This window comes from Coloeus monedula (assembly GCF_965178545.1).
Source record: "Coloeus monedula genome assembly, chromosome: 2".
Classification (NCBI taxonomy): Eukaryota; Metazoa; Chordata; class Aves; order Passeriformes; family Corvidae; genus Coloeus; species Coloeus monedula.
Genome location: NC_138782.1, coordinates 38,718,122 through 38,742,472, shown reverse-complemented (window position 1 = coordinate 38,742,472; position 24,351 = coordinate 38,718,122). Strand labels below are relative to the sequence as shown.

Sequence of the window (24,351 nt, the reverse complement as noted above, 5' to 3'; positions counted from 1 at the left end):
AGTAGTCATTAAACTTGGACCCCTCTGTTTCAAGCTGGATGGAAGCCAACACCTTGTATTACAAAAAAAAGACAGAGAGTCTGGAAAAAGACCAATGATCCTATGCCAAATATATAAAAATAATCTCTCAATTTCAGAATGTTGTTGGCTGCAATGTTCTTTAATTAGATTCAGTTTCTGATCTCATTTGAAGCATACAGTTGCGTATTAAATACCTGGAAAGTTTGTTTCCAAGAGCAGATTAAAGGGGAATGATCTAGAGGATTGCAAGCACAGTAATCTGTTTATCCCCAAGTGTATTGTTTGGATTTTTTTTTTAAATCATACTATCAAAAAGCATCACAAATTATCCTGGCTCAGACATTTTTTTCTGATTCTTCACCCTCTGCTTTTCTTAATCTTTATTCTTCATTGACCGTTCCTCTTAAGTTATCCACTTATTGCTTATGTCCTCTTTAAAGCAAACCTCAATTACTATTTATTTCACATCTTTTCTAATCTGTCTTTTTTATTATACATCTCCATCAGTACAATACACAGCAAAGTACTTGTTTTGTGTAAAAATCTACCTTAAAACAAAATATTAGTTTCTCTTAAACCCTAAGCAAGAGCATATTTTGTGGCATCTTGCACAGCAGCTTCCACGACACAACTGAAAAATAGAACAAACTAGGAAGTTCAGATGCAGAAGCTTTAGATTAGCATAATCTCTTACGGCAGTTTGGCTAAGTCTTGAACGCAGATTAAATTTACAAGCACTAAAATGCAGGTTACATACCACTGTGGAACATTAGGCATTGTGGCAGAAGCTACTGCCAGGAAACTGCAGCTACAGATGCACTTCCTACGTGAAGCAAACTAGTATTATTGCCAGCAAGATTCCCATGATGGCACCCCTTGCACAAGTTTGGGATTCAGTCACCTCCAAAGCCATTCCATTTTTTAGATCAAACTCAGGAACTGGACACAATCAATGTACATTAATCCTATGTATAAAAGTTTGCAGCACACATGTTACAGAGCATGTGGTTCCGTGACCAGAGACAAGGCATACGGGCTTATTAATAAATTGGTCAAGTATGAAGATGGCACACTATCCACAGAAGTTATTATCATCTTTAAAACAGTAGAGAAACACTGTTGTGTTGTATTTGGTGAGGACACTGTTGTATTTGGTGAGGACAGACTCCGTGTCAAACCTGGAAAAGCTCTAGAAGTGGGAAGACAGCAAATGCGGTTTTGAACAGTATCTACTGAGTGCCCCGAGGAAGGGACTGGCTCTGTACTCTCATGTTACAATGACAGTGGATCCTACCTCACAAACACACCCTGGGAGGCAACATGAGCAGCAAGACCAGAATTTTAATAGAGAGCTTTTGTGAACAAAATGGTTCTAATGCTTGAAACAGACTAAGGAAAATAGAAGAAAGGAGTTGAGGTTACTAGCAAACACTAGGAAATTTTTTTCTCAAAAGATGCAATGATCCTTACAACCATGATGCTGCACTGATCCTACAAACTCACACAATACATTCAAGAGATCCCAAGGCTGAGAAGTTATTCTTTCATATAGGCCAAGCATTGCAGAAGTGAGCAAAGCCTGAGCAGTGCTAACCAGGAAAGCCTGTTGACATTCAACAAGGTAACAGCAGAAAGCAAAAGCCACCAAACAGCCTTATCAAATACCACAGACACTGGTGCTTACACATCTCAAAGCAGAGATTTCATTGTTTTCCCCTATTTGGCTGGAAAAAGACAGCAGAGAGAATAAAATCTAGTGTTACACGATGAGGTATCTCACATGTCACTTAAGATATCTCCTCCACAGTACATCTCCGTGAACAGCAGTCCTCACAGTAAAGCAGCAGCAACAGAAGTGAACGAGAAAAAATGAAAAAAACAGGTCTTTAGTTAAAGCAGTTGTAGGTACTAATTTCTAACAAAGGCAATATTAATGAGGTGAGTTTTAAAGGAGACTTTTCATTAGCACGACTCAAAATTCACTTTTTTTTCAACAAAAAGAATAACGTGTAAAACATGCCTCTGAGTACTACTGCCAACAATCTAACAATTCTGCTCTAATCTTTCTTCCAATCTATGCAATGAATGCACTTTTTCAACACAGAATAAGTACTTGCTTTCATGGAAAACTGGATCAAGACTTACTAACATTTATCCAAAGTCTCTGTGATAAAACCAAGCAGGAAAGACAAGATTAAACAATACTGACATATCAATAATGGCAAAATAGGATGCAAATATGTCAATTCTGTCACCTGCATGCCTTGTGAAACATGCCTTAAGAATCCCACCAGCATAAAAAGAAAGAATAATTGAAATACAAAGGAAGAAAAGTTGAAAATTTCACTCCAAATTTCTTACCACATGCATACCCTCCCCAGGCACTACGACTCATTAATGCTTAAAAGGAAACAAAGCTAGTAAGTTTAACAAATCTCTTGCACTTAACCCTTAACCTCACACTTAACTTACCTGATATCCTATAAAGCAGGATTTTAATTATCACTTTAATAAACTGGCCTTCTTCCACTTCACATAATTTTCTTGAATTATGCAGTTGATTTTAAGACACTTTAAAATATATTTAAGCACCAACTTATTTCGGGAAAAAAACATTAAATAAATAAAAATTAAGCCGAGTAAATGTCACGTTCAGCTACAATTTTTGTTATGCTACAAAAAGAAGCAACACTTAGATCACACAAAAGTGGACAGTACAAGCTTAAGTAACCTGTAAATGCATTGTTTAAGAAATGTGGAAAGACTGCCTTACTAAATTAATTATCTATATAGCAAGATTTAAGGACAAATATTCAGTTAGCATAAATTGCCTTAGATGCTTGACAGGACTTAAAGAAAGGACTTGTAAGTACTTGTGTGGATTCATATTGTCTCTTGTCCTGTGCATTACAGTGTGGTAACTAAGAGCACAGACTGAAAAAAACCCCAAACAACGAAACCCCACAAAACCATTCCCTACACCCCAAAAACACAGCAAACAAACAAAAAAAAAATCCCCCAAACCCAAATTTTAAAAAATGCATCACAAAAAGAGATGAAAATGAACAAAAACATGACCAAAGGCATAGAAATGCTTATATAACAATGAAGTATCCAAACCAAGAGACACCTAACATATATAGAAATGATGCTCCAATGCAAGGAAAATTCAGAAGACTTAGGACCAAATTTCAGGACCACATTTAAATGGATTGAGTTTCTATTCAGACAAGCTATTTTGATTGTTTCACTCCCCAATCTACCATTCTTTTCAGCAACACGATTTCTCCACAAGTGCAAGGGAACTTGTTCTGCATGTGATCTCATGCTTTGTGCAACACATGATCCTTTTTTCAGTTAAGAGTCCTAGGTGCTACAAAACAACCACTCCAACCAAACAAAATCCCAACTTTTCAGTATGTATCTGAAAATGCTTTACAGCTGCTAAAAATTCCTAGTATTCAGGAATAAATGGACAAGTTTTTCTTCAATAGAAAAATGGCATCCAAGTAGTCATCCTTGACTAGATCAGTTGAAAAGAAGGTAATAAAAATACATATTCACAAGTCAGTCACTGGCAAGTAGTTGTGAATTGGGTGTTTTACAAAGAAACTTCAGTTCACTCAGTTTTTGGTAGGCAAAACTCAGTCTAAACCAAAGCATAATGTATCCATCTTTCTTCTTTAAATTAACCCTCACACCCTAAGCTATAGACCCATATGCAGTTAGAGAGTTTGCTAAAAACGTCCTATTCTGATCAGAACAAAACAAGAATGGAAGAAAACGTATTTTGGTTAATCGCTCCCAAACAATTTTTTCAGAAGGGAGCTGCTTCTAAGAAAAGGTAGAAAAGCCAACCACTGTCCCAGCAGGGTGAGCTCTATGGCGTAAATTTGAAAGCTGTCTCAAATGCATCCTAGGAAGGAAGGTAGAGAGAGAGGAAATATAGACAGCAACTAAACCAACTAGGTTATGTAATCTATTAGTGTCTCATAGGTATCACCTTGTAATGTATTAATGACTCATAGAAACTACCTGTTCCAACTGACATCATATGGAGAAAAACAAATGCTTGCAGGTAATAAGCAGTCCAGAACTGCTTCTAAGAATGGTGTCACTAAGTCAAATTTCTGAGCATTTTTCTCAAGGCAAGTACTTTCAGAACTTTCAAGGCAAGTCTGAGACCCTCTATCACTTTTGGTGAGGATCTATCCTTTCTAAGTCTGTCAACTGCAGAGCAATTCCGGTCTAACGGGACATCCTAAGATCATCTGGTCCCATCCCCTACTCTGAGAAAAGCTGATGCTAGTCAGCTGCTGAGGTCCAGGTGAGTTCAGACAACGCTGAGGATGGCAATTCCACTTCCTCTTAGGGAAGTTTATCCCTCCCACATCCCACCATGTAATTGGCATGTTTTTGTCGCAGCTTGTGTCTGATGCTTCTCATCCTTCCCCTGTGCACCTTGGTGCAGCGCCTACCTACATGTTCTCTGCGACCAAATACGAGGCCGCTGAAGACAGCGTCAAAGTCCCTTCTGCTGCTTCTTTTTCCTTAGACAGAACAAAACGTCTCCTGACTGTAGACAGTGCTGTCCAGCTCCTGCTGAAGCAGGGCTGTGGCAGGAGGGATGCCGAGGCTGTGCCCAGCGCGGCAGGGAAGGTGCGCGGCTGGCAGCGCTGCTCCGCACCCCGGGCTGCAGTTGGCCGCCGCCGCCGCCAGGGCACACTGCCGGCTCGCCATCCGCGCTGCCGGCTCGCCATCCGCGCTGCACCGCCAGCCCCTGGCGCGACACACCGCTGCTCCTGCCCGCGACGGGCACGCTTCTGCCCCGATCGGCTTCTCACGAGGGCAAAACAAAACAATCTTCACAACTAGTAACATATTGGCCCAGTGGGGCATTTTCGTATAGTAAAATAGTATACTATTTAGCACAGTAGAGCATTTTAGGGTGGGTTTTCCATCCCATCATTGGCACCAGCCAAACAGAAACTTCAAAAGCTTTCTTGTTTTACTTTGGAGCTAGATGCTTATGACCAATAAATGTGATAAAGAAAGTTCAAAGACATGTATTTTTAACCTTGGATTGAGTTTTTATCCTCCATCTATCTCAGTTATGCCTCCTGAAGCTGTTCAAACGTTCAGGAGTAGCACAGGCTTATGCACTGCAAAAAATAGAAATTAATTTAATCTACAAATTGCTAATGCAGTGGGGAGTTTATGCACTCCTCATCTCTTAAACTGTGACCTGAATTCAACTTTACGTGTAACAGACAAATCTGAATAAACAAGAGGAAATTTTCAGAGTACCTCACATTTTGGTATGTCATATAATCTCCAGTCAGATCAGATGCCCTTTTCTGCCCTTGATCTAAATATTAACTCTGAACTTAGCTTAATTCATTAGTTAAGAGAGAGCCATATAGAGACTAAAGTACCAATAAGCTTCCTCCTAGAGCTAACATATGTTCTTCAATAATTTACTGACTTGATTTGATATAAGGGGATAGTGCCAGAAGCATTAGGGTGAGATATGACAACCTTCCCTCTCATCTCAGCATTGCTATTTCTAGTACTTGAGGATGGCGTGCAGGGTGTGTGCTGTACTGAATAACAACTGGGTAGAAACAATAGCACTCTTCCCCTCAGCTCCAAGACAAATTCGTCCCTAAATATTTAATATAAACTTAAGTTATCCTAGAAGCTCATTTGCTTCCAAGCAAAAAGCCCAACACCCAAGAGGGTGGCACAGTCTAGGAGCTACCATGTCCTGCATCTTCACTCAGCCAGTGCAGCCCCTCCTCAGATGGCCACTCTTGTCCAGACAAGTATGAAAAGACCACAGCCACCTTTATACAGGTCAAGTAAGAGGCCAGTCCCAACATACCAAACTTTCATCCAACAGGCTACATTCCTCCATCTAAACACACCCACCTTCATTAGCAACCACAGTTCAGCTATCACAAACTTTTGATTACATTGAGGTTTACCATACATGCTGTGGTAAATCAAGATGACCACACAGAATAACTAGACAGATACGTATTATTTATACCTGCACTGTGTCTAACTACATTAATGACTAGCCTGCAGTAACATTTTCTTTTCTTCTAAGAACTCAACTTTAAGAGTGCAAGATTTTCAATAAGAAGTAATTTTCATTTCCACTACAAAGCCTTTGCCTTCAAAAAAAGACTTGGTTGTGACAAGCGCTGGAATAAAACAAATACACTTGCATTCGTGCCCATAGCCACAGCTCTGTGTTTGCCCTGTAATACCAGTCACACGAATGCTTCAATTGTGGATGCAGTTATTATTACAAAACATAGCAATGTAGTAATCATCTGAAAATAAAGTTGTACAGAGGCCAACAGTAAGTGGGTGACATTTGTTATGCTAACAAGGCTCAGATGCTATAGCTACATAACTTCTGTGCTTCAATAACACTATCATGTTACAGTTAGGTAAAAATAATGATCTATTTTACAATGGTGCGAAATGCGAATTATTTTGGTAAATTTTTCATTCCTCTGTATCTTTCAGATATTTAATTTTTCATTATATATAATATATTTAAACATTATTAGAATATTTAATACAACATAACTAGTATATGAAAATACTTGTATTTTTATACATAGATTAAGTTCAGATCTGTATACTGAGCAAGACTAAATGACAAATGCACCACTGAAAAACAAGGATACTGGAACCTTTTGTATCTCCTTTTAAAGTTAGTACTACTTGCAATCTTTTTTTTAATTTTTCTTTCAAACAGAAAATAAATACTGCTTGGACTTTGAAAGAAAATGTACCGAGGACATATTGACAGGACACTAGAATCTTGTATATTAAAAATAAACAATATGCATATTAAATATCACCTAAAGATCATCTTACAATATATATCTGTATGGAGTAGAAAGATTTCAACTGTAGAAGGCTCATTGCAGTCGCAACTTCACTAGAGTGATTCAACTTCATGAGGAGTAGTATCCAACAAATAGATTTCTGTAATACTTTAGATTCCAGAAGTAGTGATATAGAGAAGCAAAATGTCAAACCTAACACAAATATGGTGAAGTCTCCAAATAAGCAAGCAAACTCTTAAAGCACATATAGAGGAATCTATACAACATGCCACTGGCAGACCTTGAAAGCATGTGAGTCTAGAATACTACTTCATATTAACTTGCAACATTCAGCAGGCAATTAGCCAAACTATTCAAGACTTCATTTTGATAAACCTTCATAAATGAACTGAAGTTATGTCATGGTTTAATCCCAGTAGGCAGTTCAAATACCACACAGCTGCTGGCTCACCGCCCACCCACCACTGGGATGGGGAGAGAATTGGAAGGGCAAAAGTGCAAAAACTCATGGATTGAGATAAACACAGCTTAATAAGGAAAAAGGAGTAGTATAAAAAGAAAAACAGAACTCCTCAAAGAAAAACAAAACAAAACCACCACAAATAATGCAAAAATCCCACAATTGCTCATCAACAGCCAACCTACTGAACTCCAGTCAGTGCTGGCAAACCTCTCCCCTTCTCCCCATGTTTTGTTGCTGCGCTTGACGTGGCAAGGTGTGGAAAATCTCTTTGGGCAGTTGGGGTCAGTCATCCCAGCTGCGTCCCCTCCCAGCTCCTTGTGCACCTCCAGACAACTCCCTGGCAGAGCAGCATGAGAAGCAGAAAAGGCCCCAACTCCATGTTAACACTGTTTAACAATTCCTAAAACATCAGTATGTTATCAAAACTATTTCATCACAAATCCAAAACCCAGCCCCACACAAACTCCTATGGAGAAAATTAACTCTTTACCATTCTAAACTAGCACAAGGTAACAACAGAAGTCAACTTGCAAAATAGTATTCTAGTGAATGCACACAGCTTTACCCACCCTTAAGTACAGCTCTTTGAGAGATTAACCCTTTCTGATTATTCTGAGATATTCAAAGAGAATCAGAATTTAGCTAAATACCATATTTTCTTTCAGCAGAATGTTTACCCTAACAACTCAGTTAGTTTCCAGACCAACTCTGTCCACATTAGTTTATGCATTTCCAAGCCTTACTACTGTTGCCTAGTAAATAATTAAATGCAGAAACATTTTACTCCATGACAGCAACAGGAAGACTATTAAAAACATATAAAATACAAGCTGCATTTACAGATCCTCTTGAATGTAACTCTACATGTACCCCATGAATTCAAGGATTTTTGAGACAATATTCCTTTTAGAAAGTTGCATTTATTTTTAGGATAGAATATGAATTTGCATCATTTGGAGTTGTATTAATTCATGAATAGGAAGGATATTTATTAGATTCACCACAGATTTACAATGCTTGCAAATATTTTCTAATGATAATGCCTTGTAAGGCAGAGGAAGTAATGAATTTCTGTCTGGACCAACATTGACTCAAGACCTAACTAATTTGGTAAGCAAATGGTAAATACACGAAATCTGTCAATTATTCCAAGCTTGAACTGCAGAGAGTGAAAGTACAAAGATGTAAACTTTTGCATATCTTCCTTCCCCATCTCCTCTTCAAACATCAGCCCTTATCACTCCCCTAGCTGTTGTAGTTCTTCCTTTCTGAATTCCTCCATTTCCCTCATCTCCATTCACCTCATGTTTAATTGCCTAGCCCTCTCCTTCTTTCATACTCTTTCCTCTCCTTCAGATCCCATCCCTATTTCTTTTAGTTCAAACATCCTCCTTCCAATGTGCTGTCCAAGTGTGAGTGGAGAAGAAGGAGCCCAAATGTCTGTCCTTGCTTTCAATCCTCACACCTGACAACACAGAGTTACAAGACTGCATGACGTCCTCCTTTGCCTTCTCATGTCCAAAAGCCTGCTGAATCCTCTGAAAACAAAGACGGGCAATTTTTTCTTAAATCTCTACTGAACTTTTGCAAACATCTTTTGAATGGTTTATATCCTGGCCAACTATAAGCAGTGTCTATTTTGACAGATAATGTCATATCAAAAACTAAAGAGACAGCTGGTAAAAGAAAGAATATAATGAATACATTCCCTACTGGTTATCTCCAAGTACAAAAATCATCAATGTCAAAGTTAGATCTCGGGTACAAGTTCTTCTGAGTTTGGTTGGTTTTGTATTTTTTTTTTGTTTGGTTTGTTTTTTGTTTTTTTTTTTAAATTATAAACATTAAAATGTGCTTAATACAAAACCCTCAAAGAAAACAAAACCTAAACTGGTTATTTGCTCTGGGATTGCACTTTGTTGTCCTTACTTTGGTTTTAAATCATCCAGAAGCAGATGTAGCAAAAAGCACTTAAATTTACATGTTTAAAGTTCAGCAACAAAAATATTTTAATTGCTAAATTATCTCAACACTAGTTGTAACTTTCCCCCTTCCTACCTCTCTCACATAGGAAATGCCACCAATAATGCAAGAGAAGAGCACAGCAAGGATCAGCGCAGGTTTGATAGCCTTTTCGTCCCGTACCATACAATGCACACAAAAAACCAAACAGTAGAAACACACTTCATCCACCCACTTAAAATTTTTAAGTGGTACATTTAACCTATGTTTAAAGGTATACATGCTGAAGCACGAAAACTAGAACTCATCCTTAGCTTGAAAGCAGATGTGACAAAGAACAGACAGACAGAACCCAATAATTGTCTAAATACCTTTTAGAGACAATATAACTGAGAAGCTAGTAATACTAAATTTGAACCTGAAACACAATATAAAACAGGGTCCTTATGTACTCACTAACATACAGAGAACTGAACACTCAGTGTACTTGTAGTGTGTGTTTGTTACACACAGCATGGCTGTACCAAAAAACAACCACAGCAGTGCCCTAATGGCCTAACCCACCAAAATTTAGGCAAGGTCAGTTGCTGCTGGTTGTGTTGACTCCATTGGTATCATACTAGCAAAGCTATCCATTGTGCTTACACATATGGACCATGCTTTCTGATACAAGCGTGTTAAAATGTTACACTCTTTAATAAGCACTTTATCATTGCCACGTGGTTCAGCAACAAACTTCAAGAGAAACCAGTCAAGCCTGCAACTGTACATTTACTCTCCTCAAAATGTCAGCAGAACATCAGCAAAGTAACAGTGAAAGTCAACTCAGTTTTCATACAAAGACATTTTCGCAGAACAGCACAGAATGACGTGGAATTAAACCCTGACAAACTTTTTATTGACAGGAAAAAAAGCCTTAACAATTACAAACAAAACGAGGTTGTTAAGATTACGTACTGCACCTGAGAGTATTCCATCAGTGGTGGAATAAACACTGCTCTTAAATAGTAAAAGTAAGTTAATTGTAAGGAATTTACATCACAAACTAGCCCTCAGAGATCGTATGACAGAGGATTAAACACATACAGTCACACCCTAACAAGTAAAACATTGTAAGTTTACACTCCTAGTTGGCACCGAACCCTAAGAATTGTGTCATTTGCTGTCTGCTGGGATTCCTTTTTACCTTTCAATTTTTTAAAGTAGTTTCTTGTTGGTTCCAGCCCAAACCTGCCAGAGTTAAAGACTCATTACTGCTGACTCAAGAATAAGCATAGTAAGAAGAAAACACATAGAGAAGCAGTGCTCATGAGATCCTTAGAAGCATAAATTAAAAAGGAAGCTTTCAAAATAATTGCATCAGATCTCAAGAAAACTAATTTGTAGCACTGAAAAAGAAAGAGACTACTTTAAGACCAAATGCATCCTCCCCATTACATTATGGGTTTAGTTACTGCACCAGGCATGATATAATGGAAGCAACTACACACATGTATGAACACAGAAGCAAAATGCATAATCCAATGAAGTTTAAAGCACAGCAGTTTCTTTGAAAAAGGAAAAATACCAGAGACAAGAATGATAACTAAGAAGGGCTTTTCCCTAATATCAGACGGTAAAAAAGAAGTTTTTTATTAGAGAAGAAAAAGGTATTGAAATACCTTCTGTAATACTAAACAAGCAAACAACAGAATGACTATACAGACCTCAAATCATTGGCTGGATGTTACACCACATGTATGCTATTTCTTTGTTGTGTCCAGTAAGAGAGGCTATAAACTTCCCATGGACACAGGGCTAGTTTCTATGTATATGGGAACAACCAAATCAGCCAACTTGAATTAAGCTTCCAAGCTCATACCAGAAGTCACCATCTTAGTATCAAGTACAACTGAAATTTTCATAACAAGAATTTCAAGCAAGTCTTTATTTTTTCTTTAGGAATAGCAAATCAAAACAGTACAAGAGAAAAAAAATGCTACTTCTAAAGCTTATTCAGATTAAATATTTTTTTTAATTTCACTTCAGATTTTCATTTTTTCCTAGAATTATTTTTCCTGTGTTGTGAAGTTAGTTTACTCTTTAAACATTTTTGCCAATAATTTTCTGAGTAATGATAAAAATCTATTTAATATTCATATGCATAGCCAGCAACACCTCTTCACAATTAAACAGCAAAAGAAATCATATGTACAAATGTACATGCAATATACAAACAGCCATCTGGAAAAAAATTTTGCTACTTCAAACTATAAACAAGTATTACATACAGACAATGCTTAATATTCTACTCTATATTACAAGGTGGAAAGAAAGCAAAAAAATTATTAAATCTTGTTGTGAGACAAAAGGTAATGGATAAAATTGTCAATCTGTTTATAAAAACAGAGGTTCAGACAACTGGAACTGCCCATGGCTTATAACATATATATCCTGGCTATCTAGTTCCTTCACCATATAGCAGCTTCATTACATATAAAGAAGTCTGCCTTAATATTACTCTACAATAAAGGAAGCTAAACATCTTTGACTACAATAACAACAACAAAAAAGCAATTCCTGTATTACTAGTTTAAGACCACTAGATAAACTTTGGGGAAAACAAAGCAGACACCATCTCTGTACCATTATCATTACCAGCGTATTTTTCTCACCAGCATACTGGTTTGCCCCAGGTATTTCTGACCATGCTGAACTACGCATGACACTGGAGATACATGCAGTTGTTCTTTGAAATCATACAGAAGCAATGGAGTACTTTAGATAGGTTATGAAACAGTGCTGCATCACATCATGAAATTCAGATGGGTCTATAGGTTTAGTTTATGTTTTTTTATATATGTATACACACACACTCGTATAAAAAAAACCAGAACATTATGTCATTATGGAATGCCCACTCATTAAAATCATCATTGAATTTGCTACAATATTATTCATATATCTTCTACTACTGAGAACAGTTACAAAATGTATTAGTGGACTTTTGTCCTATTAGTGTTAACTGTAAATCAGAAGCATAAAGATCACTGGGGAAAAAAATAGCTAGAAGACATGTATCTCCAGAAAAACCATGCTACTGTCTCTTTGAAAAAGGTATTTCTAGAGTATTCAAATCTCTTCAGTCATATTCTAATTTCTCTGCATCACCACAAATGTGGATGAAAAAGAAATATGTATCAAGATCAATCAAAAAAGCTCTACTGTATTCAAAAATACTGTATTGCACTGGGCCTACAGAGGTAGCCAAGAACTCCTCCCTCAGGCAGCACCACTGAAATGGCTAAAAGTAAACAAACAAGAAACACTTGTTTTGTCTGGAGACAGAAGAGTTACTCAGGGCTACAACAAATTTGGGAAGAGTTAATTAGGTTCAATAGATCATGAGGAACGACACAACCACAGAACACAGCACAGACTGAGAATAATCCTGATCTTCAAACAGGCAAAGCTGCATAGCAAGAATCATTGGCATTGACCGCAGGCATTCCTTGTGCAAACCTCCCTGGCTTGGCCTCCTGACGGGACTGTCAGCACCACAGAAGCCGCATGAAGCTAAGAAATAAAAGATGCAACTAATGGAGAAAAAGTTGATGTTTTGATCAGCCTGCCACAGAGTGTGGTGCTCAGAAACACGCTGGAAGCCATGAATTGAGAACACATTAAAACAAACCTGCAAGCAGGTCAAAGCCTCCTTCGCCCCCCAAGCAACCCTCAGATGCATTTTGCATGCCTGCTCCAAGAATATGCTTTCTCCATTAAATGTTACTGCCAGAACCAAACAAGCAATGAACTCATCCACTTTGTCCATAAAAGCATATGTAGGAGAAAAAAAATTCAAATTAACTTCTACTGCAAATTTTTAATGACGATAGTAATATGAAATACACAGAGATGACTAGAGTATCAGACAGCTGGGCAGCTGAAGAGACTGACACAATTCTGCCTGAAGGTTGAATCAATCTCAAAAAAAGGTCTCGTGCTACCAAGAAAATTTACCATCAAATGTACAAAAACCTAGTTTAGGAGAAGTTTAAAGGAGTGGAAGAAGTGATAAAGTTGAGAAGGAATATCATACTGTGTAAATGGCTTTTATTCAGTGACACAGTAAACACGAAAATTCTCCCTTAGTGCGAGGCAGAGTAAACAGAAGAGGATTAACACCACAGTTCAGATCTCTACCTGAAGGCAGTGCCAGGGAAGGCGTCTGACTGCCCACACTGCTGCTGCAGGCAGCTGGCACCGTGGCTTCACTCGGAACAGAGGGAAACCTGGCAGGGCTGCTTGCTCACTTACATCCCAAAACAATCCTGAGCTGGACTTGGTCAGCATTCTGCTCCTCAGTTGTGTCTCAGTAAGCCAAAGCAGCTTTGGCCACCCGCCCACTATCAGCTTCCCTGCAACAGAAATCACTCCTGTTGCTCACTGAGAAGTCAAACACTGCAGATAAACAGAAGCACACACCTACCATTTCCCTGTCTGATCCGTTTTTTATGGCACGAATAAAAATATATCAAAGGCAATTTTCATACCACCTTCAGTCTTCGTTCTAAAAATGAAAAACGTTTTCAAGATACATTTGTAACAAATGTGTAGTATGTAGCTTCATACTGCAAAGATCTTTCCACACAGAGTAAAGGAACATGATTGTGCAATGGAATTCTAAAAATCTTTGCATCAGACACTTAACACAGAGACGATTCCTTTCACAGACACCAAATAGCTACATTCACTATGTGGATGTGGTATTTGTGCATTGGCCATGTCAGTTTTAATAAATAAGAGTACCCCACCCCTCCCCAAATCTTACATCTATGTAAAATATAATTCAATTAGCCAGAATCAGTAGTAATATCAACCAAAAAAGACAAAAACTATGATATAATAGTAATTTGAGTACAGATAATGCTTAGTCTCTAACTTGTATTAAGTGACTTTTTTGATCAAGACATATAAAAACAAGCATAAAAATGTAACAATGCAAGTTACCACTTAGCCACTCACACTACAATTATACCACCACCAGCGCTCATCATTTAACTCATACAACAGTGCTACAGCTGTCTGCAGAACTCATTAAAAGAGCAAGACACAAGCATCTCCAAATAGTAGCTGTTAGGATTTACCACCCTAGACGATACTAGTAGCTGGGGGTTTTTTAACCTTCTGTATTTTCTAACATATTAATACAACAGCAGCAATTCATTACTTAACACTGGACTGGACAACAGTTCAAACAGTACATGTTAAATGATAATATTTCTCGGCAAGGATTTTTCCTATCAAAATAAAGTACAGAGAAAAAGTAAAGGATAACAAGAAGTAATGTGCAGTCAAGAACCAGCCAGCAGTACAGAAACATTGGCCATAAAAAGTTTCAAGAAACTGAGGACAACATTTCTTCAAAGTTTTCATATCCACTACGACTTGAAATGATGAAAGCTCCAAATTAACTTGAGTAAAGTTAATCTCATTTTGTAAACAATACATTAGTTTTTAATCTAAATTTAACTTTTCTTACATTGCCCTGAATAAGGATTCACTAAGTCTACTTTAATTGACCACAGCCTTGTACGGAATTCTATAAAATACTACTCGACACAAATGTTGAATGCTTAAATTTGAGTACTATTTAATTAGGCAAATGATTCTAATAAATGATCTAGTCTTAACAAGATGAAATAATCTTTGTAGAAGGTAAAACAAAATACTTATGAGGTACCATGAAAGCCATCTCCATCTCAAAGTACATTTACTTCAGAAGTCTCCTCTTATTCTACTTTGCTTGCTCACACATTTTTTTTGTAGATGTGAGGTGTTTATTTCAAGTAATGGAAGATGCTAAGGAATGGCAATGGTCCTTTTACCATCTTCTTTAGACTCTAATTTAGGCAGCTTTGCAGTTGCCACATGTTATTATCTAGTGCTGGTCCACAAACTGAAGCACCCACTTACTAAACGGTTTAACAGATTATCATCACTAAATCTTGAGTATATGAACCTCTCAGATGCTCATTTAGCAGTAACAGCTATTATATAGCTTTTGAACTACATTGGTTTATTTTAAAGACAACATTATGCAAATCCTAAATGGAGCTACTAGCTAACAAAGTAATGCTCAGCATGAAGGTGACTTAATCCCACCACTTAAGGAAAGCAAAAACTTGATAGTTTGAAAAAGCTTGTCTAACTTGTTGAATCAAGCACCATTTCAAAGCACCACTTCCAACTGACATGAAAAGCTCCATGATCAGTGATTAAGTATCCTGTTGAACTACTTCAGACAAAAGATAAGAAATTGATCTTTAAAAAGAAACAGAACTGAGTATATAATTTTCAACCTATGATCTTCTTTTAGCTAGGCACCTTCAAAAACATACACGTTCCAGGAGCCCTACTGTAAAAAAAAACCAAACCAAACCAAAAAAAAACCTATGAGGTTTTGTTAGTTCTTTCCACACCCATTGGTAACTAGCAGTCCTGCACCTCTCTACCAACTCCTACAACAAAACAGGACTCCGGATTTCATCAGTGACAGATCGGTAAAGAAGAAACAGAGGAAGCACCAGAACACATTCAAGCCATGACCTGTAACACTTGGTGGTATTTCAGCTTTCTAAAAGACCAAGATTTCTGATGGAAGGAATGACAGACACTGAGAGGCCCATGGGAATGGATGCTTCTTTCTCACTGCAGTGAACAGACTAACGAGGAGCTGCCACATAACTGGGAGGCTATTAAGAGTTTGTCTCTAGATAAAAACTTCTGTCAAAAGACCTCCACCATGCCTGTAAACTGGAGGGAAATGCAAATGCTGCATGTCAAATAGGTAGAGTTTGAGTGGAATTTACAGGCTGCCTGGGAAGAAGAGGAGCAAGTAGGAGGAGAGGCGCTACTGTCCAGGCCTCCATCCCAATGGCCTCTACTCACCCACAGAACGGCTGAGGCTGCTCCTCCCGCAAGGAGACCATCTGGGCATCAGCAGCAGTGAGAAAAGTCCCACTGTGCAACCAGGAAAGTGGGGAGAGCACCTACAAACAAAATGGAACAAAATGTAAAACTGAATTTAAGGAAGATAAGATAGGTGAAGCTCACTGGATTCAAAATTCTAAGGAAATATATTTGAAACTTGAAATCAAATCACAGATCCCAGCTTAGCAACAGTTGTCTAGAGTGTTTTTAATAAAATGGAAGATTTTATCCCAAAGAAATTCCTGTAAACATTCTCATTATAAACAGCTATATGAGAAATTCAGTTTACATAGAAACTAACTTCATGAACAAAAGATACAAGCTACGTAGAAGAAACTATGAGAAACCTGCATCCAATAAATTAAATCAGTATTCCATGTACTAACATTTCCAGACCCATGTCAATCTACAGCAAAGCAACGATGTCTTTGTAACTACTTATTGTTATCTAGGACAAAGCCAAAATAAAAGCACACATGCTGTATCTGGAAAAAACTGGGACTTAGGGGAAAGGCAAGTGGTATTTGTTTATATAAATATTTCTCCTCCTCAATTTCCAAATCCTTATTACATCAGAAGAAAATTATAGATGATTACACTGCACCACAAAGTGACATCCCTTACAGCACAGTATCCCAGTCTGGGCCTTGAGATCTATCAATATTAATAAAAAACCCAGATGAAATTGCCCATCTAAGCTCTATGACAAGGAACTTATGAGTTTGTTCATACCATTTGGTTTAAACACAAAAAAATTACAAACTCAACTGCTAATCTTTTCTGTCTGTGCTATAATGTAAGCCTTCGATGGATCTATTACCTATAACAACTGTTAATTAAACAAGTATACAAAGAGAATATTTTCTTCCATGTAAAAGACAGCTGGCTAGCAACATCTTATTAATTAAATTCTAAATCCTGTACTGAAAAAATATTAGATAAAAACATCTTAATCACCTTTGACAATCAATCTCACCCTAAATGTTTAAAATAATTAATCATGTTGAAGACAGATGAGTTATTTCTTTAAAGGCCACAGTCATAAAACCTATTGGTCTCACATTTATAGAGCTATTTAGAACTAACACAAAGGCATTTTTTGCATGAATAGCTTCCTGCAATTCCAGAATCCCTGGAATGCAAATTCAGTTATGAAACCAATTAATCTTTTAAGTTACTTAATTATCTCTCAGATCCAACAAACAGGCAATTGTAAAATACAAGAGAAACAGGAGGTAGAATGAAGGCATTTGTAACTGTGCAATGTCTAACCTATTGCAGAAGAACAACTACCCTTTGGAAGCGGCAATTTCCTCTGCAAGGCAGGATCCCTGGTACATCTGCAAGCAGCTGGACTTGCAGCACTCTGTCTGGAGTGTTTCTCAAGTGTCTTGGTATACTCCACTTGAGATCTGCACATACTGTCATCAGAAAAGGTGAACGTGAAACAGATTGTCAAGAGCAACAAGCACCTGGGATTCAGCTCTCATTTCGAAAAGCTCATTTCAGCCTTTCTGGAGCAGAAGGTTCATCTGCCTCTCCTACCCTGAGTAATAGCCTGAGTAATTTTACTTTATATATATAAATATATATTACTTCTGAGCAAAAGTTAGCTTTTCTTCACTGCAATTTATCAGGTTTGATTTAGCACTGACCCCTGTTAAGAAATATTTTTTCTCCAATTTACTTGATTTTTGCTAATTTCCTTTTATTTTGTCTACTTGCTGCATTAATCCTGCACTTTCATCTGCAGAGGTCTGCCCCGTATATAACACTGGGAACAGTGGTAAATATGTGCCTGATGTTCTCAAGAAACCAATGCAATACTTTACACACTTGCCTATTACAGACTCCCGACCTTTTCTTCAGGTCTGGATAGTCCACAGCAGTTACTTTCTTTTGCAAATGGAAACTGATCACTTTTTGGAAATGTCAAGATAAAAGATTTTTAATATTTCTTTTTGCCCATTCAACACACTGCCCTTCAACTCCTGATTTCTAACACATTTCAGATGCACGTCTGGTTTTCTTTGAAACCAAACCACAAGTGCCATAGATATTGCTCAAAGTTTTAAAATAAAAAGCACATTATGTTGAAAAACTATAGAGAGGAAAAAAAAACTCTGCAAAACAACAAAATAAGGTCGCATTAAAAGTCTCTGGTTTAGATTACACTTAATCATTAGAAATTGTAACTAACACGTTTTATCATTTGCCATTGAAATTGTATTTATCATATTTTGGTTGCTTCTAACTGGCAAACTTAGCCCTTTAACCCAGAACTCCTTGTATTTCAGCACCAGTATTTTCTATTAAGGAGAAAAAACATCACATTTCAGCAATGCCAGCTTGGATTTCTTCAAGAAAATGAGAGAAGAGAAGCAATGCTGGCATTTCTTGCCAGTGCTAAAAGCAAGTTAATCCTTTTTAATTTGAGTTTCTCAAGCTTACGCAATCTGCTAGCACCTCTACCTGAGAGGTTTTAAACTGGTTGCTAAATCCAGTCAAATAAGGACAGAGTTTGAAATACAGGAAAATAAACTCTTAAAAGGTAAGGATAAGGAGGAATAAAGCCAGTATCTGATTACTGCCACTATCTAGCAACCTGAGAAAAAATCTCATCCACAGAAAAAGGGAAAAGGTGGTTTCTTTGTCGTTGGGTTTGGGTTGGTTTTTTTGAGGGATGGGGTAGGCAGGGAGTTTGGGGGGATTTTTTGTTTGTTTCTTGTTGGTCTCATTTTTTTTTTTTAATTCAATACTCTTTTGCCTTCTAGAATAGTTGGCAATCACCATGTTTAGCTGTTAATTGCATACCATGCATGCATGTCTTTCTTTGCCTAGTGCAGGTGCCATGAAAGATGCGAAAAGAGGCAGAAAAACATAAAACACAGCATAAGCTTTTCGAACGATGATGAGGAGCTTTGTATCACCTAGGCATGCTCAGCTTGAGGCATGCAGCTGAAGTGTCTGAACTATGAAGCCAACCTCCCCATCCTGACATAACACTATGGACAAGTCTGGATGCCTGCAAAGGCATTTCAGACCTTTGGTGACCGGGATCATCTGCCCCAGTTTCCCTGTTAATCACAGGGCAACAAATCCATACTTTTGACACACTAAAAAAAGTGCAGAATGTATCACAATTACACCTATCAGAAACTACCCTAATCCAAACAGCCCAGTAAAATCTTCAACTCTTTCAAAGAACGTATGTGCCACTATATTTTACAATGTATAGGCTTTCTGGGCTTTTCTGTGAATAGAGACATAGTAAAATAGATTATGATGCAAGAACAAAACACTCTAGAAAGGAACAGTTTAATTGGTTTTTCATGTTTTTAGTATCGTGAGTAGTTTTTATACTAAACTTATGTTTGTATGCTAATAACCATACCAAGGCTAAAAGAGATGCTGCAGTGCTGCTAGACACCATACTCTGCTGTGAAAGAGACTGTTTGAAGTAAGCTAGAAGTAGAGAGAAAAGATATAATTATGTTTTTTATTTATGAACTTTGTTTGTGCCACATACAGAAGCATGTGGGAGAAGGTAAGAGATGCACTGCAGAAGAGACCTTGGAGGAGGAGTCAGAAGAGGCTGATCTGGGCAGACAACTGGAAGAGGGCTGAGAGGAGCTGTTCAGCCAGCAGAGGATAGAAACTCTCCATACTGGAAGCACCCACCATTAATCATCAGGTAGTTTAAACTGCTGCAACTGCTAGTTGAAGGGACAACTTTAAACTCTTTATGGCTCTTCTACAGGGCTGCTTTTTGAAGGCCTTTTACTTCAGGCACAGAAGTAAGTTCAAGTGCCCTCATGAAGTGAAGAAGTTTTGTCAACCTCCAAATATTGTAATACAGACTAGTGGCAGACTATCACTTCAGGACATCCTTTAAGGGTATACTGCAAGCAGCACATGATAAAAGTGAGCAAGTACAACTTGATTTTCACACCTTCCTCAATGAGGCTTTAGAGATGAAAGTTCAGAAACAAGATGTCTAGGGCACTTCTCACACGATAAAACATTATTTTCTTCCTGCTGAAGTTCTCTTGTTGGAACAAGTCAGCATGACATGAAAAGCATTTTGAAAAATAGAAATACAGTAGTTTTACAATATTTTCTTAGCTTTAAATTAGCTCCATAAATTAAGCACTCAATGAGGACGTATAGAGCAGTCTAAAAAACTACAGTATCTTTCATATTTTTGAATTTAAAGTTGCTATCATTGTAATAACATAAAATTAGGGTTCTGTCTACTGTGCAAGACAGGATTTTGACCTTGTTAAAATGCTAAACTCTGTAGTACTTTTGGTGAACCAGAAAAACACCAAAAGATTGCTGAGGCAAAGTAGGACACTCATGAAAAGCAGCAGGGAGAGAGGTGCAAAACCCCAGAGGCAGAACAACAAAAAAAGCTCTTGCCATTAGTCCATATTTACTTGCAACAAACTTTCTTGGAAAAATTAATTTCGGATGTCAACATTTGTTGGACTTTTTCCTCCCCCAAAAGATACATGCAGAGAAAATGTTCATCTGTATTTTCAAATATTTTGTTTTAAAGATTGGATTTCTCATGACTTCATAGTTACTTCTTCTACGGTTCTGAAACAAGACAAGAATATCTCAATTTAACTATGAAATTAAAATTTGGATGTTGTGTATGAGGTGAGACACACTACCAAGAGTCAATTTTCTTCCAAATGTGAATGGTAATAGTATGAAAATCAAGTCACACTCTAAATAATTACATGTTCTTCATCCAAGCTTTTAGGGCAAGGGATTGAAATGACCTTTCAAAAAATATATGAAAGTTATTTTTGAAAATGGTAACTTTCTTGCAATACTTTGGCATTGTAACACATCTGTTAAAGCAATCATTTATTGCAGAATGCAGCTTTAATATTTTTACATAATACAAGGCTTGCAGTTTGAAGATACTAAGATGGAAGCATACTAAGAATACAGAAGAATAAATTCAAATATTTAAGTCACAATTATCACAATTTCTGAATTGGATGTTATTTCTACTGCTCTACAACTGTTTCAAAGCAGCAAAACCCTTAAGGCTGTATTTTAAAAGTTGCACTGACAACAATGATTAGTCTTTATGTTCAAAGGAAAGAACAGCGTGATCCAGCCAGTGCTTTCCTGTCTTACATGCCTATCCTGGAAAATTTTCACCTGCAGTAAACACTGCATCTTTTTCAGCCAAACAATAGATATATTACTCATCCTCTTCCTTGAACACCTACTGAAGTTCACAGTTGTGTGGAAGAGAGCATAAAAGCCCTTTCAAGTAGCCTTTTTAACAAGGAAAATTCTTTTTTTTTTTCCTCCATAGAACAAAGTCAATTGTTTTATTTAAATCAGGAAGACAAAATACAAAAGGTCCAAATTTCAAACCTGAAATTCAAGTCCCAGAGTCTTGCTTAATTATTCCATACATATAATAAAAAGCTCTTCAATTTGGTGAAAAACTTCAAATAAAAATCACATTACAAATTGTGGCAGTTAAATACTATTCTAAACAGTCCATTTTTATTTAAATAAAAAAGTTTTTATGTAATTGCAGCATCCTAGTTCACATATCACAGAATAGCTCAAGCAGGACAGGACCTCCAGAGGTCACCTGGTTCAACCTCCCTACTCAAGCAGGGCCATACTGAGTGATCTGCCCAGGATCACATCCAGATGGCTTCTGAGTGTCTCTAAAGATAAAGACTCTGGTTAAACCTGTGCCAGCACTTGGTCACCCTCACAGTGAAAAAGCGTTTCGTGATGTTCAGAGGGGAACCTCCTGTGTTTCAGTGTGCGGCCATTGCCTCTGGTCCTGTCACTGGGCACCACTGGAAAGAGCCTGTCTCTGTCTACTGTACACCACCCCTTCAGGTAATTATATACATTGTAGAGACCACCTCCAAGCCTCCTCTTTGACAAGCAGAACACTCCCACCAGCTCTCTCAAGCCTTTCATCATGGGAGACATGCTCCAGTCACTAATCATCTTTGTCCTCTTTGATGGACACTCTCTGCTATGGCCACATCTCTCTTGGAAAGCCCAGACCTGGACACAGTACTCCAGGTATGGCCTCATCAGGCTTGAGTAATGGGAAAGGATCACCTCCCTGCACCTGATGGCAACACTTTGATGCAGCCCCATCAGCCTTCTTTGCTGCAAGGGCACAGAGCTGGTCCATGCTCACCAGGACAGCCAGAGCCCCCTCTGCCAAACTGCTTTCCAGCTGGGCAGCCCCCAGCATATACTGGTGGTGTCTGGGGTTTTTCCTCTCCAGATGCAGGACTTGATACTCCTTCTTGTTGATCTTCATGAGGCTGCTCCAGCCCATTTCTCCAGGCTGTTGGGTTCCTTATGGATGGCAGCATGATCCTCTGGCGTACCAGGCAATTCATCCAGTTCTACATCATCAACGAATTTGCCCCATCATTCAAATCATTAATGAAGATGTTCAACAGGACTGGTTCCAGTACTCGCTCATGGGTACACCACTAGCTGCCAGACTCTAACTAGGCTTTGAACTACTGACCACCACACTGTGGACCTGTCCATTCAGCCAGTTTTTACCGCATTGTCTGTTCACCCAACCCATACCTCATCAGCTTCTCTATGAGGATCTTATTGGAGGCAGTGCCAAAAGCCCTACTGAAGCCAAGGTAGGCAACTGTCCACTGTTCTCCCCTCATCTACCAAGCCAGTCATATCATTATGGAAGGTTATTGAGTTGGTCAAGAATGACTTCACCATGGTGAATCCATGTTGACTAGTACAGATGACTTTGTCTTTACCAGTGTAGACCATATACATTACTCCCTTGCTTTACACTCCATTCAAATAAATTTTGTAATCATTCATACATATGCATCCCCAAACTATTTTAATATCAATTGGAAGAATCAGTATTATATACATTGACTTCTCTAACACTCACATAGCACCCCACCAAAACAAACAAACAAAAAAGCAGCTGTTGTGTCCAATTAAGCTCATGACTCTTTTTAGTAAGATACCCAGAGCTTGGCTTTAAAACTGCAAGTGATAGGAAAAATAATAATTTAAAGCTTAACCAGCCTTAACAATAATGAGATTTTTTTTTCTAAGTTTTAGCTTGCTGGTTCTAGATCTTTTACACCTTCATCTTTAAAATCTATGTACCCAGCCCATTCAATGGGATCTTTTCTGCTGTTACAGAATTGTAATAAAAATAACCATAACACTTCTCTTTATACATTAAACACACTGAAGTTGTTTTACAAGGTAGAATGAACTTTTCCAATTCTAAAAAAGTTACAAACACATCTAGGTACCTTTTCCTAAGAGCACAAGCTAGTTATCATTAGTAAGGTTCTTGAACTGATTAAAAAAAAGAGCTGTAAGAGCAAGTCAAAGGGAAAACAAGCAGAATGCACATCTAACACCAATACCTAAGGCAAGGTTTGTCTCACTGCCATGCAAAAGCATATATTTTAAAATTATCTGTATTTGTTCACTGCTTAATAACCAAGTAATGAATATTCAAGTAGTGTAATTATTCAGATATATTACTCCTGCCTCACTGTAACCATAACCTAAGAAAAAACAGAAAAAGGAAAGATGACAGTTAAATAGCGAGGCTGAAGGACAAATGGTCACTCTCACAAAAAGTGCAGCTGCCACCCTCAGATTACTAGACTGTCCCACAATATCATTATCCCTAGATCCTTATTAAGCTCTTGATAAGATACCAAATACAAATCTTGACACTGCTACATTTCCAATGCTAGCCTCCGTGCTAACCAGATTTTCTGACTCTTTGCAGTTAAACATTTGTTGGTATCCTTCACTTACTTTATGTGTAAGTTGAACAGAAAAAGATTTTTATTTTTAATCTGTATAACCCTTAATGTAATTTGAGATGGTCATCCAGGCTTACATTATGGCAATGTCCTTTAAAAAATTAAAAAAGCAACACCACCTCAAAACACATGATCATATGCAGCCCGTCTATATCACTAGTCACATTGATCAAGCTATTTAACTGCTATACTTGATTACAACAACTCAAAACAA

General features: G+C 37.7%; 1 protein-coding gene across 4 annotated transcripts in view; it reads right to left on the bottom strand.

The window, feature by feature from the left end:
• CRIM1 (cysteine rich transmembrane BMP regulator 1) overlaps window positions 1-24,351 on the bottom strand; it is a 175,659-nt gene that overhangs the window by 103,317 nt on the left and 47,991 nt on the right. For 3 of the 4 annotated variants that reach the window (XM_082302965.1, XM_082302963.1, XM_082302964.1), the window contains one exon: window positions 16,246-16,346. The exons of the other annotated variant lie outside the window; for it this stretch is intronic. In XM_082302965.1, coding sequence (XP_082159091.1) covers window positions 16,246-16,294 — 49 coding nt within the window. In that variant the 5' untranslated portion in view covers window positions 16,295-16,346. The remainder of the gene's footprint in view (window positions 1-16,245; window positions 16,347-24,351) is intronic. 4 annotated transcript variants of the gene reach the window in all.